At 38.4% G+C, this 18,803-nt stretch overlaps 1 protein-coding gene across 2 annotated transcripts in view; it reads right to left on the reverse strand.

Moving 5' to 3' along the window:
• BANK1 (B cell scaffold protein with ankyrin repeats 1) overlaps positions 1-14,620 on the reverse strand; it is a 352,647-nt gene extending 338,027 nt beyond the window's left edge. The window contains exon 1 of one of the 2 annotated variants that reach the window (XM_017347389.3): positions 14,183-14,620. In XM_017347389.3, the coding sequence (XP_017202878.3) occupies positions 14,183-14,462 (280 nt within the window). In that variant the 5' untranslated portion in view covers positions 14,463-14,620. The remainder of the gene's footprint in view (positions 1-14,182) is intronic. The other variant, XM_008267565.4, reaches the window with a different exon arrangement.
• Between the last annotated feature and the right edge of the window lie 4,183 nt (positions 14,621-18,803).

Raw genomic sequence — 18,803 nt, forward strand, 5'->3', positions numbered from 1 at the left:
TCTAAATTTCTTACTATTATCAAAGGGGAACTCTTGTCTGTTTCAGCCCTTGTAAAGAAGGTTTTTATGTTAATCCACAAACAGGTAACAATAGCCTCTTTTATGCAGCATATTTTTCCTATTAAAATAATTACAATAATACTCCTGTACATATTACAAAAACAGAAACGTCCACATAGGAAGAATTTCTGATATGGATGTAGATAATATATTTCTGTAAAAATGAAATGAGTTTATTTCAGAGAGACATATAGTGGATAAGAGGCCAGACTTTGGTGCCCTGGATTTGAATTCAAGCTAAAATAGTGATTATCTACAAGGCCTGAAGCTAATAATTAACTGTTCAGTGCCTGGATTCCCCAAGTGGCTAACACCACCTGTGAAACTTGTTGCTGTGAGAATTAAGGAAGATAAAGTTTGCAGAGCAATTATCATAATGCCAAGCACCTGTAAGTGCTAAATAGTTCATTTTCAAACTCCTGGAAGGTGAAATGTTCTTTGGGTAAACAATATTAGCCAGTGGGTCACGTGCAAACTCCTGTGGTAAGGAATAATAGAAAATCAGCCCCTCTAGAATGCTTCCCAATTCTGGCTTTCACCAGTGCAGTGTCTGAGTTTGGAGAGCTTTTGACTTCAGGAATTCCAACACTTTCAAAAGCTATGAGCCAAGGGAATATGCCCAGAGTCTCTCCCTACTTCTAATCATTTCAAAATCATTTTATTTTCAATCTGTTTGTATGGTTGCCTTCTATCTATGGTATTTGGCAATGGCTTCTCATTTCTGGTAGTGAAATGAAATGAGAACAGTAGAATACTCAAAAATTGAGGAAGGTCTTGTGGGAATAACACATTTGCAAAGCACTGTCTCAAGGGACTGCACTCATGACTGCCTTCTGAAATGAGTGGTGAGTTTCTGGAGCAGCAGTTATGTGTCAGGAGTCACCCCCAATAGGTAGTGAAAACACTCAACTTTTGCTCACCCCGACTAACTAGTTCTTATAAACTGAATTATTCAGACCTTGGCAAGCTTACCATTTTTGAGTCATCTGATGTTGTTAGGGTGAAAATAAAATTAAGTAGAGCTATTCAGCTTTCTCATCCCTAGGTCACATAAATATAGTCCATGAGAGTGGAAGCCTTTTTGTATATCCATTGAACCTGGCAGAGTAGCTCTATACTAGCCAGTTGGAGAACAAATGAATGAAGAATAATTACCCTTGCACAAAATTATGGAGGCTTCAGGACACTTTATCACCCAACATCCTCACTTCTAAAAGCCTAATCAAAGCTATATTCATTTCTGCAGTGTTTTTCTTTTAAGAAAAAAATCTATTAAATTGCTATTTTGAACAAAGTATTGTCATAAGTAATTAATGTGATTATTACAATAGGTAAGGCCTCCTGGGTATCAGACAAGTTCCACAGCTTCCAAAAGACTAAGATTAGTGACAGAGCTAGAACTTGCTCCTGTGCTTGTTCAACTTCAAATCCAGTGCTATGAAAAGTGTTTCTATGCTAATAAGAACAATTTAGTCTTTCCTGAGATTAATAATAATAGTCTCATATGGAGGATTATCTATTCTTTTACCCAAAAAATCATTGTGGATTTTTTAAAATTTCTTATGCTTTTTAAATATTGTATAATAAATTTATATAGGGAAAGAGCAAAATTGAAACATTTACTAATAAGACCTCACCAAATAACCATACAAATGTAACCTTAAGGTGCATATGCAAACATTAAATTTATTAAAGCTACAAAGCTGAAGAGGTAAACAGAAAACTTAAAACTAGAAAGTATGGGCACAGTGTTTTTTTTCCTACCTTTTTCACCTTGTTACATAGTTTCAATTATGTTCATGTTTTATCTTAGAGAAATAAATAATGTGTGTTAATCTTCCAGATACACAGAGAGGATATTAAATTTCATTTGCTTTTAGATCCTAATTATACTTTTTTCTGTTTTAAATTGGTAAATATTCTGCTATATTAAAAGGTTACAGAAATCTTGGTACAAATAACTAAAGTACTTCTTATCAGATTAAAAGTTAATTTAATATTGAGAAATACCTTAATATTAACTTTGTATTAAAGGCTCCATGAATTTTTAAGATTTTTCCCCATAACAAAGGAAGATCTTCTGTAAACTAGTTTGAAAATAGATGCCCAAAGCTAGGGTGGTCATCCAAGAGTAGATAAGAGAACTCTGGAGATACTCAGAAGTGTGGCTTTCAGAACACCCTAGAAACAAAACAATCTGAAATGTCTCCAGTTCTATTTGTCCATGAACTTAATTAGCCACTCAAATGACACTCTTTGTACCAACTAATAAGCCAGTATCTATTTATGTGCTTATCTCTACTGCACTAAGGACAGAGGATACCCTTTCCTATAAAGAGCATCCAATCTATGAAATTGATAAAAGTCATTGCCATATTAATTTTGTTTTTGACATGGCCTGTTAAGTCAGCCTAAAAGATGTAAAAGCCATTTTCTGTTTAAATTACTTGCATTTATATCAGTTACTATTGTTTTAAGCAGAAAAAATATTTCAACATTGATTTGATTGGATGATTTTTAACAGTCTACATGTTTGTTTTAGAAATGTTCTTCACTGACAAACATTTCTCACATGGAAATAATTAGTTTTGAGGCATTGTTGTTAAATTGCTCTTAATTTCAGAGTGTTATTATGAATAAAATCCCAATATTTAAACAGAGTGTGTTGCATAGGTTATATCATCATTGACTTGGTATCAGCTCACAGAATCCAACATGAATACCTGTACAATCAATTGATCAGTTTAAATGCACACATGCTTTTTAAAATATCAGCTACATATTCAGACACAAAATTTTCTTATATTTATCATTCCCTTTTCACTTTCCTAGTTTTACTTCATTCCTATACTTTACTTTTCCTAAAGCGAATCACTTTCTGATTTCCTCTTATCTCCTGTAGCACATCCCACCATCATCCCACACAAATAACTGGAATCAATCATAAGGGTATTAAAAGACGTAATAATTGGGGCCGGTGCTGCGGCTCACTAGGCTAATCCTCCGCCTTGTAGCGCCGGCACACCGGGTTCTAGTCCCAGTCGGGGCGCCGGATTCTGTCCCGGTTGCCCCTCTTCCAGGCCAGCTCTCTGCTGTGGCCCGGGAGTGCAGTGGAGGATGGCCCAGGTACTTGGGTCCTGCACCCCATGGGAGACCAGGAGAAGCACCTGGCTACTGCCTTTGGATCAACGTGGTGCACTGGCCACAGCACACCGGCCGCAGTGGCCATTGGAGGGTGAACCAACAGCAAAGGAAGACCTTTCTCTCTGTCTCTCTCTCTCTGTCCACTCTGCCTGTCAAAAAAAAAAAAAAAAAATTGTATGTCCATCAGTGCCATTTCCCCTATTCTGTAACTCTAAAGTTTCTATTCCTATTTCAAGTTCTCCTTTATCTCACTCATTCAAAGCGTGGCTATCTGCCAAAGATCGGAACTTTGTTTCCAATATGATGTGCACAGCACTAGAGAAAAGTAAGCACGGTGCCATTGATCTTCTTGTGAGAGAACAATTATCTCAACAACTTTGTGGAGAACAATTATCTCAACAACTTTGTGAGAGAACAATTATCTCAACAACTACCTGCTGTATCATAGAGCTGATACATTTGCAAAGGAACTTATGTCTCTACCAGGGCTGAGATAACAACATCCCATAGCTAGTTGTATTCGTGAAACAATGAATTTGTAGTACGCGGATTTGTACTATAAAGAAATACCTGAAGAAATTAAATTCATGAGAAAAGGGCTTTCAGCTCACAGTCTTGGGATGTTCAGGTCCAAGACTGGGTGGCCCACTGGTTTGGCCTCTGGTGAGGGCGGCAAATGGAAATGTTGGAGGAATAAAGGATTGCATGATGAAACAGGAAGCAGAAAGAGAACGGCTGACTAGGCCCACTCCTGAACACCATAATTTGATTAAGTGTCCTACCTCTTAGTACCATTACTTAATGACTTTGGGATGTAAAGCCATGCATGAGTTCAAGAGCCAAGTCACTGTCACACCATAGTAGAAGTAGAGAGAATTCTGCAGTTAAGGAATTTCTCAAACCAAAAGAATATTCAAATATGCATATTCACCACTAACACCTTTTCCAAGAAACATATATGCTGCAGAAAACAGTTTAGGCCAAAAAGTACCCAAAGAATAAAGGCATGAAAGTGTGAGTTCAAGTATTGCAGCTGTTGACTATCAGGTAAGAAAAGTATGAGTCACTCCTTGTACTGATGCCTTTGGCCACACACCTACTCACCCAGCGACAGCCATGTCAACTATCAATTACCGAAACTCGATGATTACCACATATTCTTTCATGTTTTGCCAACTGAAAAACATAAGTTATAGAGATGACTCGTGATGGCATTATCTAAGGTCTTACAACTAGTAAATGATGATTCTATTACAGACACCAGATCAGAAAATGACTCTGAGAGATCATAAAGTAATGAAATACTATCTATCAATACAGCAGACATGTCATGAATTCTCTAGATTTTCCTGAGGAAAAGCAGAAACATAATGTTTGTTAATTACTTTTATCACAGTAGGTGGGTCCTCATAAAAGAAATAGGAGAGCTATCCCTTTCTTCTTCCCATAATTATGCTTCCTAATTAACTAAAACTTTTTTTGAGGAATATTTCTATTATTCTGTGAACATCAAAGATCTAAGGGAGACACTATATACTTTATCAATTCATACCCTATAGGCAAAAAATTACTTCAGAAATCCTTTAAACAACTTGAATATATCACTAAAGCTTTGCCTATACAACTATATATGATACTCCGTTTACTTGTTTGATAACATCTGAAATGTCTTTATTTCAAAAGCCATTGAGAATCTTAGAGTCAACTCCACTATAATCTACTCATTTTGTGTGTGATGTTTTAATTTTTGTTTCAGTCTGGAAGAGAATGATATATGATACAGTTATGGACTACATCTCCTTCAAGAAATAAAGACGTGAAAAATTAGCTGCATCCTTATTAAAATTATGTATAAATGGAATTAAATTTTCAAAATTACTAACTTTTCTTTGCTCATTAACTATTTTCTCTGGAGACAGCACACAATTTCACATGTAATACCACGTAATTTGTTTTCCTAACAGATCATAAATCTCATCAAGCTCAATTTATATTCAATACTTAGACACATGTGTTTGAGAAATTATAGTGTTCAACATAACAATGGGGAAAATTAATCAGAAAATATGAAAAAACAATTCTATAGGGTTCTTTTTCCTAAGATTCATATGAAATTGACACCAAAAGTACAACAAATGAATCATACATATTCCTTCTAATAAAAGTGAGATTTGAACACTATTTCATGAGCAAAATATTTGCCATTTAATAAGCATCTGCTATGCATGCTTTCTAGAATACATATGAAAACACATTTTCATCATGATGCCTTATAAAATATGTGTGCTATTCATTTCGGATATAAAGAAATCAGATTTTAGAGAACTTTAGTAGCTTGTCCAAAAATCATAGAATAAGCAAGTAACATCTCATACTTGAATATAGATATCAGTATTATAATCCCACAAATGAAAACAAAATTGAAGCTTTAATTATCTTCAAAAACCAGTTAAGTTGGGGCTGGTATTGTGGTGTAGCAGGTAAGGTCATCGCCTACAACGCTGGCATCCAGTCCCAGCTATTCCACTTCCCGTCCAGCTCCCTGCTAATGTGCCTTGGCAAGCATCTGATGATGGCCCAAGTGCTGGGGCAAGTGCTTGGGTCCCTGCACCCATGTGGGATAACTGGATTAAACTCCTGGCTCCCAGCTTTTGCCTGGCACCGCCCTGCCTGTTGTGGACATTTGGGGAGTGAACCAGTGGATGAAAGACTTCTCTCTCTCTGTAACTCTGCCTTTCAAATAAATCTGAAAAAAAAAAAAGCATTAAGTGCTTTATTTTAACATTTTACACAGTTTAGTATCAACTAATCAAAATAGATTTTCCTTCTCATCTTTTTAACGCAGAGTTAAGCCTTCATGTGGTTGTACCAGAAGTAAATGAAGCTTCCAGGTTTGTCATTTGACTTAAATAAAACAAGTTATTATATATTCCTTCCGAGACCAATAACCTTTTAGAACTTTTCTCCTCAAGTTAATGCAATGAAAGATTTACTAGCATATCAAACTTAGTTCTCCTCAAATGAATACACAAATAAAATTAATTACCAATGAAATGAAAGGCATCTCTGTTTATTGCTATGGATCTAAGAAATAGGAGATGGTTCAGGAGCCAGAAATTCTTGGGGTTCAAACACCAGAGTGTTCCAGGTGTCAACACCTTGTTCAATGCCTTTATGGTTCTCTTACTTCCTAATAGTAATACATACAGAAGATCCTCTTGGTGGGCTAGTTAGAAAAATTGTTCCTGATGGCCCAGCCCAAAAGCCTAAAACCAATTTAACAAAAATAAATTAACCAAAATATTTGAGATGAGGAACATAAAGTTTAAATCTTCACTATGTAATGTGGTTTCACACATTTTGACAAAAGTCACAATGAAAATATGAGTAAATTATATGAATATGTAATATATGGAAGAGAGAAACCCTAATCCCAAAAAGTACCCGAAAAATAGTGTTCAAGAAAAAAAATGCTAAGTAAATCATGAAATAACACTGCAGGAATGTAAAGAGGTGCTAACTCCACTGCTGGAGGAAATGGGACTTTCACTAGAATTTTTGTGAGAACAATCTGATGCTATATAACCAATGATGTGTCACAAAAACGAAATAAAATCTCTAATAGGATTCACTGGAAATTTTTTCTAAAAGATGAAGGTAATGTTCTACAATAGAAAACACAATGCAAATCTCAATTACTAGCCACAGACATAATTTTAATTTTTAGCCCCTTTATTGCAACAAATAAATAGGTTAAATTAATGATATATTTAATAACTTGAAAATACTGTCATTTTGACATGCAGTCAGTGGGACTGACTCTTTGTCTACCAGCACTCACGTGTCTGATTCCCATCAGTCTGTATCATAAGTCATCTTTTCCTACTACAAATTACTTTCTATCTTTTCCTACTACAAATTAGTTACAGTCACAGTTTTAAATACCATATTTTTTCCCAATCTTGTATTTCCAGACTGAATAGCCTTTCCCACATTCCACTCGTGTTATCCCTGACATCTCAACCTAATGATTCCTCACACCCCTCAAGTGCAATGTATCAGAAAGTGAAAACATATTCTTTCATGCACCACTAGTTTTCTCCTGCTCCTTCAATCTCTTCCATTGCAGTAAACAAAGCCTTGGGATCCTCCCAGTTTTCCATGCTACAAGCCTCAGAGTAACCATCCACTTCTCAGTCTTCCTTAGGCACCATATATACTGTACCATTAAAAGTATTTAAGTAATAAGTTCCTAAATTTGTATGTAAGTAATAAGTTCTTAATAACAAATACACCCCCTTTGTATTTTACTGTTCAGTAAGCTCCACATTGTTCACCAGCTTCCATGGTTTCCTTCTTTCTTATCCCAGTAGCAGTTCTTGTGCTCTTTTAAGAACAAAAATACAACCAATCATGTCATGCCTCCGCTTAAAAACTCTTCAAGAGCTACTCTTTATGGGACACTCTACATAGATTCATGCAATTTAGTTTTGGATTACTTTTCCAGCTTCTTCTCCTGCAACATTTTGTTTATTTGAAAGGCAGGCAGAGTTACAGAGAGAGGAAGAGAGAATGTGAGTACAGGAGACCAAGCTCTCGGACAGGCTTCCACTGATTTCCCAGGGTGCATTAGCAGGGAGCTGGATTGGAAGTGGAGCAGCGGGTCTCAAACTGGCATCCATATGGGATGCTGGCACTACAGGTGGAGGCTTAACCTCCAACGCCACAGTGCTAGCCCCTTCTGCAACTCTCACTTCACTCATCATGACACTTCGTGTTAAATTTCAAAAAAAAAAAAAATCATTCTGAATATCATTCCTTCATCTACATCACTGCACTTAACTGATCACACCTGAACTTTATTTATTCATATCTCTATAGTTTAGCAACCCTAAAGTGGATTCTGAATTATTTTCCAATGTTATCATTAATCTCCTTAACATATCATATGTAACTTAATGAGGATATTATCCTTTCTATTTCACTACAGAAAATTGTGCGGGTCAAGGACTAACAAGGACTAATAACCTCTGAAGTACAATACTTATAGTTCAGATTGATACTTATCCACTGATACTGTATAAAAAGGTTTTCAAAATGGCCTAACAATGATGCCATTTTTCTTCATATACCAGGGGAATTGAGATAGTAGCTGGTAAATCATGCTATACTTATAGCCTCTCTTCCTCTTTTTCTAAGATAAATGTCACAACCATTATCACTTTGTATGTGTCAGTTTAAATAAATTTTTTAAAAGGTTTATTTATTTATTTGAAAGGCAGACTTAAAGAGAGGCAAATACAGAGAGAGAAATAGAGAGAAGTCTTTCATCCGTTGGTTCACTACCCAGATGGCCACAAGAGCTGGAGCTGCACTGATCTGAAGACAGGAGTAAGGAGCTTCTTCTGGGTCTCCCACGTGGGTGCAGGGGTCCAAGAACTTGGGTCATCTTCTACTGCTTTCCCAGGCTATTGCAGAGAGCCGGATAGGAAGTAGAGCAGCCAGAACTCCACCAGGCGCCCATGTGGGACACTGGCACTATAGGCACCGGCCCCTAAATACATTTTTAAATCTATCCAAAATACCATAAGTTTTCCAGATAAATAAAAAATGTCCTATTAACAAAACATGGAAAAATACTAATGTTATAATTTTATGATGATAAAGTTCAAACTTTTAACAATGCTCACTTCTTATAATACTAAGCTTTGAATTAATTATTTCCTCACCAACTCTAGGAACTTCAGTTGGAGGCTTAAAAAAAAAAATAACTGCAGGGAGGGGCTGGCATTGAGCATAGAGGGTAAAGCTGATGCCTGTGACAACAGTCCCATATGGGCACCAGTTCATGTACCAATTGCTCCAGTTCCGATCCAGCTCCCCGCTAATGTGCCTGAGAAGGCAGCAGAAGGTGGCCCAAGTGTCTCAATCTCTACCAGCCATGTGGGAAACATGGATCATGGATGAAATTCCTGGCTTCGGGCCTGGCCCACAGCTGGTCACTGCAGCCATCTGGTAAGTGAACCACAGATAGAAGATCTCTCTCTCTCTCAACTCTGCCTTTCAAATAAATAAATAAATAAATCTTTAAAAATAACTGTACGGGCTTTTTTCAACTTTCAATCATAGACCTAGAAACTCCAAATATCCTCATCTGGAGGAGCACTACACGTACTCATACTCCGTTCGTAAAAGGAACAGATTCATCCTCAGATTGTTTACATTTCAATGGAAGATACAAAGCAGACATTTTAACAGTAACATCAACTTTCTAAAAGCAAAAGAAGCTTACAGTGACAGAAGTTGCAGTTTTTGAGAAACAAAGAGTCTCTAACCTCAACTTTTTTTCTTCCAAAAAGAGAATAATTGTAAAAACATCAAAGGCAATTTGAGGGACATACAAGACCAGCAAACAAATGCAGCTGGTGCCTGCTTGGCCTGAGACTAGGAAGGCAGAAAAGAAGACTAACTGCTCCCTCTTTCAGTCCTCTCTTCTCTCATCACAGCTTCTTTCTAATTAACCATCTTGCACAGGAGCTGTCAGCTATGTAAATCAGATAAGTTGTTGACCTTCCACTAACAATAATCTTATTATATCTACTTTAATAGGGAAGAGCTTTGTTGAGTCCAACAAATGTGTATCATCCCAATCACAGTTGTCATTGGCCATTATGTAGCCAATGGACTTGCTATCTTTGAATCAAGTGCTTATTCTTGGCCTAAGTGAGTACGTCTGAGAATTTGAATGAGTCATAGGGCTTTACCCATTTTATATGGGTATAGATTGACAGCATCCACTGTAGGAAAGCTCTGTGAGCTATAGAGAAGTGCTTGGAGTAATGAAAGTTCCAAGTTTGTATCGAGAAAGAGATGAGAGAATTAAGGAAATTATCTCATTTTGCTCCAATTTTATCTCACTGACTTTCTCTGATAGCACCTAATAAGTCAGTAACTGTACTGAAAATATATTTAACTAAAGAGATGTTTAACTTTATCAATGTTAAGCCTAAATAAAGTGTTGTCAACTGATAGAAACTGTGTAAACTTTAGGGAATTCTCCAGACAGTAACAAGACCGATGATTCTACAGCTGCTATTCCAGTGATTTGTAGAATACCGCACATTGGTGCTTCTCCACACCCCCTAAAAATATTGTGACTCAGAAGTTCTAAATTTAATAATCAGAAAAACTTTCATAAATTAAAGAACACAATGAACTATCACATATTTTTATATAATTCTCCTGATCAACATAACCTCTTGCTCATGGTGCTCTCGCTTCTCAAGGTAATTCCATGTCCACTTCATATGAGTTCAAAGTAGGAACACAATGAACGGTGGCTATAAAAAGAAAGCCAGACTTTCAAGTGGTCTTGACACTGTATTATTCCTCTGAAAGTTAGGTGTGATCTTATGGCTGAAAAGGAATGAGAATATTGATTCAGACGTGAGGATGAGAATTTGCCCACAGCATGGATCAGACCGAAGTAACGAGACATACTGCAAACAGCATTCTATAGTCAGAAGACTGTTCTTGTACTTTTCATTCTGTTTTTATCATGTGGAATACATATAAAAATGAAGCAAAGAGAACTTCTAATATGGAAAAGTGGCAGAGGAGCTTATAAGAAAGGAAAATATGACACAGAGTATAATAAAACATACATTATTTTAATAAACCAGACACGAAGGAAATCTTATAAAAGACCACAAAGCATTGATGAATTACTTTTCATGACTGCAAAGGAAGTTGTCTTGCTGGATTACCTCAGTGCAGTGCACTTGGAAATAACAAAGAAAGTTCTATCCACTGGTAAATTTTTAAAAGGCTCATTATTTTTCTCAAAGTGAAAAACAGATATAAGATTAGTGTGATTCTATGCAATACCTCGTATTTGTCACCACCTGGACTATCTCAACACCTGGTGTAAAACATAGGCAGCATTCTTTTTATTTAAAGCAGAAAACAAATTATGAAGCCAATGGACAAGTTACTTTTTAAATAATAACTTCTGGCCGGCGCCGCGGCTCACTAGGCTAATCCTCCGCCTAGCGGCGCTGGCACACCGGGTTCTAGTCCCGGTTGGGGCGCCAGATTCTGTCCCGGTTGCCCCTCTTCCAGGCCAGCTCTCTGCTGTGGCCAGGGAGTGCAGTGGAGGATGGCCCAGGTGCTTGGGCCCTGCACCCCATGGGAGACCAGGAAAAGCACCTGGCTCCTGGCTCCTGCCATCGGATCAGCACGGTGCGCCGGCCGCAGCGCGCCGGCCGCGGCGGCCATTGGAGGGTGAACCAACGGCAAAGGAAGACCTTTCTCTCTGTCTCTCTCTCTCACTGTCCACTCTGCCTGTCAAAAAAAAAAAAATAATAATAATAATAATAACTTCTGTAATGTCTGCCCTTTGTATTTTTATTTCATATCTGTCCCCAAAAGATATTCTATAATATATGAATAAAGTAATAAAATAACAACTGTAACAAGTTATTAAGCAACACCATTTACTCTTAAAATAAATGATGTAATTTTTGTGCATATAATTGGTAAAAATAATGGTCCTCACCTGTGTTTTTTTAATACAGCTGTAAATATTTTAGTGAAAGATTCTTCATCTTATAAGTTGAAGTATACCACAATTTAGTTTGATAATTACTGTTTCACACATATTTATGTGTAAATTGAGTCACAACTGGTACTCTGAAAATACATTCTATTGAGTTTTCATTCAATGTACACAGTTTCTACTTTGTTTCAGTATTGGGTATTATACCTTTCTTGCTTTAGTTAAAGGACAAGTGGGTCCTGATAGTTTTTCTCTGATGGCAGTATCCACAGATAGTGTCTTTACAAGCCAGTCACCTACTCCTAGGAATGAAATATTTTCACATGAAGGAAACTGTGTACCCTTACTACTGCACAGCTTTGGTGGAGGGATAACAGGCTGTCAGGGAGTTGATGAATGGATGATCTTTAAACATTTACTGCTTATGGAACTGTCAGCAAATGACTCACTGGATGTTTTTTCTCTTCTCTAAAATTGAGCAGCTAGACTAACTGATCCCTAGCATATCATGGGAAGCTGTACTCTTCAGTGCTAGGGAAAAACATGCCATGCTCAGAGCAGTGAGAGGTCTCCCTAAAACATGCCCCCATTAAAGCAAGCAAGCAAACCAAAAGGATTAATAAGAACTAGCTCACTTAGAAGATACTCCAGCCAAGGACATGGGCATGAGTTAATGTCAAAATACAAGTCATTAAAAGAAAATTTCATTGTCCTGTCCACATAAGAAACTGAAGCAAGTGATAAATAAGGTGTCGAAAAGGACCAAAGGAGATGGGGGAAAAGTACATGAAAAGTTAAAAAACAAAAAAATAGGAATGACCTAAAAGTTGGTTCTTATCACACTCTACATCACATTATAGACATTATAAGAAATTAAAGTGTTACTTAAGTATAAAATGAAGTAAAAGCTGTTTTCTTGATAAATACTCAATCCAGAAGTTTAAAACAAATTGAACTCCAAACTACTAAATTCCACTGAAATTACACAAGGGGTGATCTACCCAAGACGTGAGAGACGTGGCTGGTTTATTTACAGAAACTAGCTTCTGGGAGCCACAAAAAGTTTACAGGAAGGTCAACATTCCATATTTTAAATGTTAACATTACACTTTCATGACCTCTAAGTTCTTCCGTGTTGATTTCCATCATCACAAATATACTTCCCATTTTAACTGAAAAGCAATCTTTTAAATTTATTTATTGAAAATACAGTAGTCAAGAGAAACAGCTTAAGCCAAAATTACATTACCTAAAAGAGTAACAGGCTATGAAAGTTTAATTCTATTAGCACATTAAAGGAACTTCATCCAGAATGTACTTTTTGTTGCATTTCTCACCATGAACATCTCACTAATTTTTAATACCCAAGTGAAGCATGTTTTTTTTTTTTCATTTTTCAAAACTGAACAGTTTTACTATTACAGGATTTGCAAATGCATTTGAAACATGAAGGTATGTTCAAGTTCGGGGAAAATTTGCAGTAGGCATGGGTTTCAAAATGTGTTATACCAAAATAAACATCACATAACTCCAGCTTTTCAAGTACTTTACTACTTCGACAAGAATCGAATACAACTGATTTCACGCCCTTTTGAAAATGTATTCATCCATGTTTTTATTCTACCAAATGGATGGTTGTCTTTTGTCCCAGTTAGTGAAGGCCAGGGCAGCTGGCCGTGGAGTTTCTCCGCAGAGCAAACTATCTCCTAGGCACGTCACACTCCATCCCAGCAGCCAGTGTACCAGCCCGGGGCTTTGTTAGGCCTGGCGCATAAGCCACAGCGCTGCAACAGCGTGTTTTCACTACATGCTTACAGAAATTTCATGCATGCCTTGATTTTTATTTGTTTGTTTGAGAGGTAGAGGCTGGGAGCCAGGAACGCAATCCAGGTCTCACAAGTGGGTGGCAGAAACCCAACTACTTGGGCCATCACGTACATGCTCCCAGGGTCCTCATTAGCAGGAACTCTGGAGACAGGAGCCAGACCTAGAACTTGAAGCCAGGAATGCACCTGTGCACCCGATGTCCCAATCAGGCGTCCTAACTGCTTAGCACAATGTCCACCCCATGTATAACTTTGAAACATGTTCCACAGTGACTTTGCGAACTATTGGACTCTGTCTCAATAGCTCTGAAAATTCCAACCTTCAGAATCCCGAGGGCCAGAGCTGAGCGCTGAGCTGGAAGCTAGCTCCCCACCTCTTGACATCCCTGATTGCCCAGCAGGAGGCCTGGGGCCAGAAAAACCCTCGGGCTGCCCCAAGCGGCGGGAAGAAAGCGGACGCGCTGCTCACAGGAGCCTGTTGGCTTCGGCGGCCCGAGTTCGGTTAATGTCTGCCGGCGGCCTAGGGTCTCCGCAAAGCCCCAGAGCCGTCCGGGTGGCCTCCCCCTCCGGCCTCTCCGGACGCGCGTGCACCAACCTGGGGGCGCTGGGCCGCCGCGGGGCGCGTCCCGGCTCACGCCCGCCTTGCTCCGCGTCGCCGGCAGCATCGCGGTGGCCAGAGCCCGGGTGCCTGCGGACCGCCCTGCCTGGCCTCTGCCAGCCGGAGTCTCCTCGCACTCTTTGCTCCGCGCAGCTCCCGGGCCTGCTTTCCACGCGGAGCGGCTGTGGCCGCGGTCTGCGGAAACGCAGCCCCGGGGTTCTAGCCACAAGACCCGGGCTCGGAAGTGAAACTTCTCAGTAGGGCGTTGCTCCTGCATCCTTTTTCTGAAGGCTGCCTGGGTGGCCTTTTTGCATACTTCTCCCTGGCCCTGGCTCCCTCCTCAGCCATTCTTGCAGGGTCTGCCCAGGCCTATGCGTTTACTGTTAATTCTGGACCCGTTCTAGCTATTGCTTCGGGCCCCCTACTTCCAGGAATAAACAGGGCAGGAAAATGTGGGTATCTGCTGGAAAGAGGGAGCCAGAGGGACAAAGATGTAGATAAAATCATTAATTTTACCCTGATTGTCTAAACAGGATTCATAAATTGTAAAACGATTTTTAACTCCCATATAAAATGTATCTCCTACTCTTATTCCACTTCAGAAATACGTCTAAGTTGAAAAAGAAAAATAAGGAGCGCTGGACCTCCAAACAAGATGTGTGTGTGTGTGTGTGTGTGTGTGTGTATTTGAAAGACAAATACCAACCGAGTTGTACCAGAGCCTTAAAATAAATGTCCTTTCTTCTCAAGGATCTCTAACCAGTAATTTACCTTCTAAAGCAGAAGATATTTTGAAGATCAGCTTGAAGATTTGGAAATGATATATGGTTTAAATGACCCTGTCTCCCTTAACAAGGAAACTTAAATATAATATAAAAAAAAAAGGCTTGGTCAGCATCTATTTCTCTTACAAAGACTTTTATAACACTATTGTAAATATCAAGTGTCAAAGACAATGTTAACTTTTTTTCACATAACTGGACTGTTTAGTAAGAACTTTATAATGTAATGTAGAAAACTAGGAGGAATATGTGAAGGGCCAGACAGTTTTGGAAACTATTTTAGATACTTTGGTTGTTCCTTTGACCTCGTTATCAATTTTGAGTCATTTCTGTATTTGAATAACAGAATATTTTATGTAATTTATGAAATAATATATTGTAAGGTCTATTTTGTTCTCTATATGAGTTTACCATGAGGCTTCAGTATAATAAGTTAAAGAAAGAGGATTTGGTTTGAAGGGTCTGTATATGCTTTTGGTCAATATTCTCAGAATTCAATTTTTAGGAAAGCATGAGTCTTCTTAAGTGAAATTATAATGTCCTAATTGATGCATTTGCTTGTGGACATAATCCTGACAACAGCTAATCTCAACAACATACACTCTCGAACGTATGCTCCCAATTCTATGCATCCATCTATGCAAATAAAAGTTTGTTAGTAAGGACAATTTTCAGATTATAGATCTTATCTGTCACATGTACAGAACAGCTGTCCTGTGTGCAGCCCCCTATAAAATAATTTGGTTCATCCTGACTCAGCACCTCTCTGGGAAACCAGAACATTTCTTAATGTTTCTGAACTTTACGTATCTCACCTAAATGAGGAACTTGGAAGAATTATATCCCAGTGTCTGCCAGCTACTAAGTTTTAGGACACTATAATATATATTGAAAATAAGATTCTCGATACGTACATAAAATTAAGTACATTTTCACATGCTCATTTCCACTATTAATGTCAATAAGATCTTGGAGAATGGAAAAATGAAAGTGAAATGCGTTTTAAAATATGAGTATTTTTTAAAATTTGGCTTAGAAAATCTTTAAGAAATTCCACTAAACTGTAAAAAGCATTCCAGCTGGGATGGGGCCAGTGCTGTGGTGCAGCCAATTAAGCTGCTGCCCTCAGCGCTGGCATCCCATGTGGGCACCAGTTCCAGGTCTGGCTGCTCCATTTCTGATCCAGCTCCTTGTTAATGTGCCTAGGAAAGCAGCAGAAGACGGCCCAAGTTCTTGGGCTCCTGTACCCATGTGGGAAATCTAAAATAAGCTCCTGGCTCCTGGTTTGCACTTGGCCCAGCCCTGGCCTTTGCAGCCATTTGGGGTGTGAATCAGGGGATAGAAGATCTCTTCCTCTCCCTCTCCTTCTCCTCTCTCTCTCCTTCTCTCTCTCTCTCTCTCTCTCTCTCTGTAACTCTGACTTTCAAATAAATAAATAAATTTTTAAAAAAATCATTCCAAGCTGGCGCCATGGCTCAATAGGCTAATCCTCCACCTTGCGGCGCCGGCACACCGGGTTCTAGTCCCGGTTGGGGCGCCGGATTCTGTCCCGGTTGCCCCTCTTCCAGGCCAGCTCTCCGCTATGGCCAGGGAGTGCAGTGGAGGATGGCCCAGGTGCTTGGGCCCTGCACCCCATGGGAGACCAGGAAAAGCACCTGGATCCTGGCTCCTGCCATCGGATCAGCGCGGTGCGCCGGCTGCAGCGGCGGCCATTGGAGGGTGAACCAACGGCAAAGGAAGACCTTTCTCTCTCTGTCTCTCTCTCTCACTGTCCACTCTGCCTGTCAAAAATTAAAAAAAAAAAAAATCATTCCAGCTACTTTTATTTTGGATCTAATGAGAACACAGCTCTTATTTAATAGTTGTAAAGTAATGGATAACCCACTAGCTTATGTATTTTATTAGTTACTGTTAATAGCTATTTTGTTTTTTTTTTTGTTAGAAGAAATTCCATGTGCCAACACTTTGTAAAAGTTTCACAATATTTATGTCATTTTGTTTTCAAAACAATGTGGCTTTAGCTATATTTTACAAATGCAGAAACTGGGTTTTAAAAGTTTTAAGTGACACAGGTAGAATTCAATCCTAGAGCTGATTCCATATCATATCTTTTTGATTAGGTTCACCCTCTTCCTTTTTAGGTGATACATAAATCTTAATAAAGAGCATGTGGATATCATAGCCAACTCTACACACACACACACACATGCACACACACACAATAGTCTTTATCTGTGGAGGATAAATTCCAAGACCCCAGTGGAAAGTGTGGCTGATTCCAAACACTATGTAGATGTACTATGCTTTTTTCCTGTACATGCACACCTACCATAAAGTTTAACTTATCAATTAGGCATAGTGAAATATGATTAACAATAGCTATTACTACTAATTATAATGTACTATAATAAAAGTTATATGAATATGATCTCTTTTACTTCAGGAATTTTCCATTTAATATTTTTAGATCATTGTTGACCATAGATAACTAAAACCATGGAAAGCAAAACTGCAGATAAGGTAGGACTACTGTATAGAAAAACTGCTCTCCATCCACTTTATAATCCTGTTCAACTAAAAATTAATGTTCTTAAAAATAGACGTGAGCTACACTCACTATTCATTATAATTTTGGCACTATTTGGTAGAGGATGTAGATGTTCACACACACATACACACACACACACACAAACATACTCGTATGGTAACCTAAGTCTTATACGTATTCTAACTTTGTTAGTGCATCCACGAAAATATATTTTAGAAAAGCCATAATTCGTTTGAGTCTTGTTTCTCAGTATTGAGCACATATTTAATCACAGTTGACTTTATTCTACCCCCTGCTTTCTCCCTTAAGGAGATCACACTGTCTGAAATGTTGAGTTATCTCTTAGTTCACATTTGTTCCCAGGGAAAAGGCACTTAGTAATTCTCACACCGAGAGGCTTTTTCACTCTGAATACCACCAGCAGTGGGTAATCGCAAGTTTCTGATTTTACCTCAGTTGCAGAATGCCAGAAAATGCTAGCTACAGTTGGTTTCTTGTTTTTCAATATATCAGACTCTTGGATCCATTGACTTCTTTCCTTGCATTCTTCCTTCTAGCACCACACTGACAACCTCAATCTGATTATACCACTCTGTGGAGATTATAAGAGCCCCACGCTGACTCTATGTTCCAGTAATTGGATAGCTGAAGCTGTTCACTAAGGCCTTGCACCGGTTGCCATGGCTGATTCTTAGTGCCTTTGCAGACTGGATGCTTCTGCTCATGCTATTGGAATAATTTCTATGAATTCTAAAGATATTTGAAGAACGAACCCAATTCTTTCCTAAAACAACCAGCCTTGTAAGAGTGAAATCATTTGCATACTCAGGACTATTTATTAATTGGAGAATTTTCTTCTCAATGGACATATCTATATTTTTGAACACTGTATTATTCCCCTAAGATTTTATTATGCTTTTTATTTTTTAACTCAAAGCTAGACCAAATATTAGAAAAATGTGAAGAAACCTCTTAGCAATAATACTTTTCTGTTATTACTGGGAAATTTTATTCATTTTTTAAAAAATTCTTCCTCACGTTTAACTGAATTCTGTAATTTTAATCTCACTGTGCAATGACCCCTCCCCCTAAAGATGTCCATATCTGAATCTGAAGAACCTGAGTTGCTACTACATTACATGGAAGGAAGAATTATGTTAAGATGTCGGTATGGGAAGATGATCCTGGCTTATTGAGGTATGGTCATTATCATTAGGTAAGCATGTGGTCCCTAGAAGGTGGAGGCAGGAAAGTCAGAGTTGGAGAGGTGTCACAAGGAAGTGGGGCT

This window comes from Oryctolagus cuniculus, chromosome 8 (genome assembly GCF_964237555.1).
Source record: "Oryctolagus cuniculus chromosome 8, mOryCun1.1, whole genome shotgun sequence".
Classification (NCBI taxonomy): domain Eukaryota; kingdom Metazoa; phylum Chordata; class Mammalia; order Lagomorpha; family Leporidae; genus Oryctolagus; species Oryctolagus cuniculus.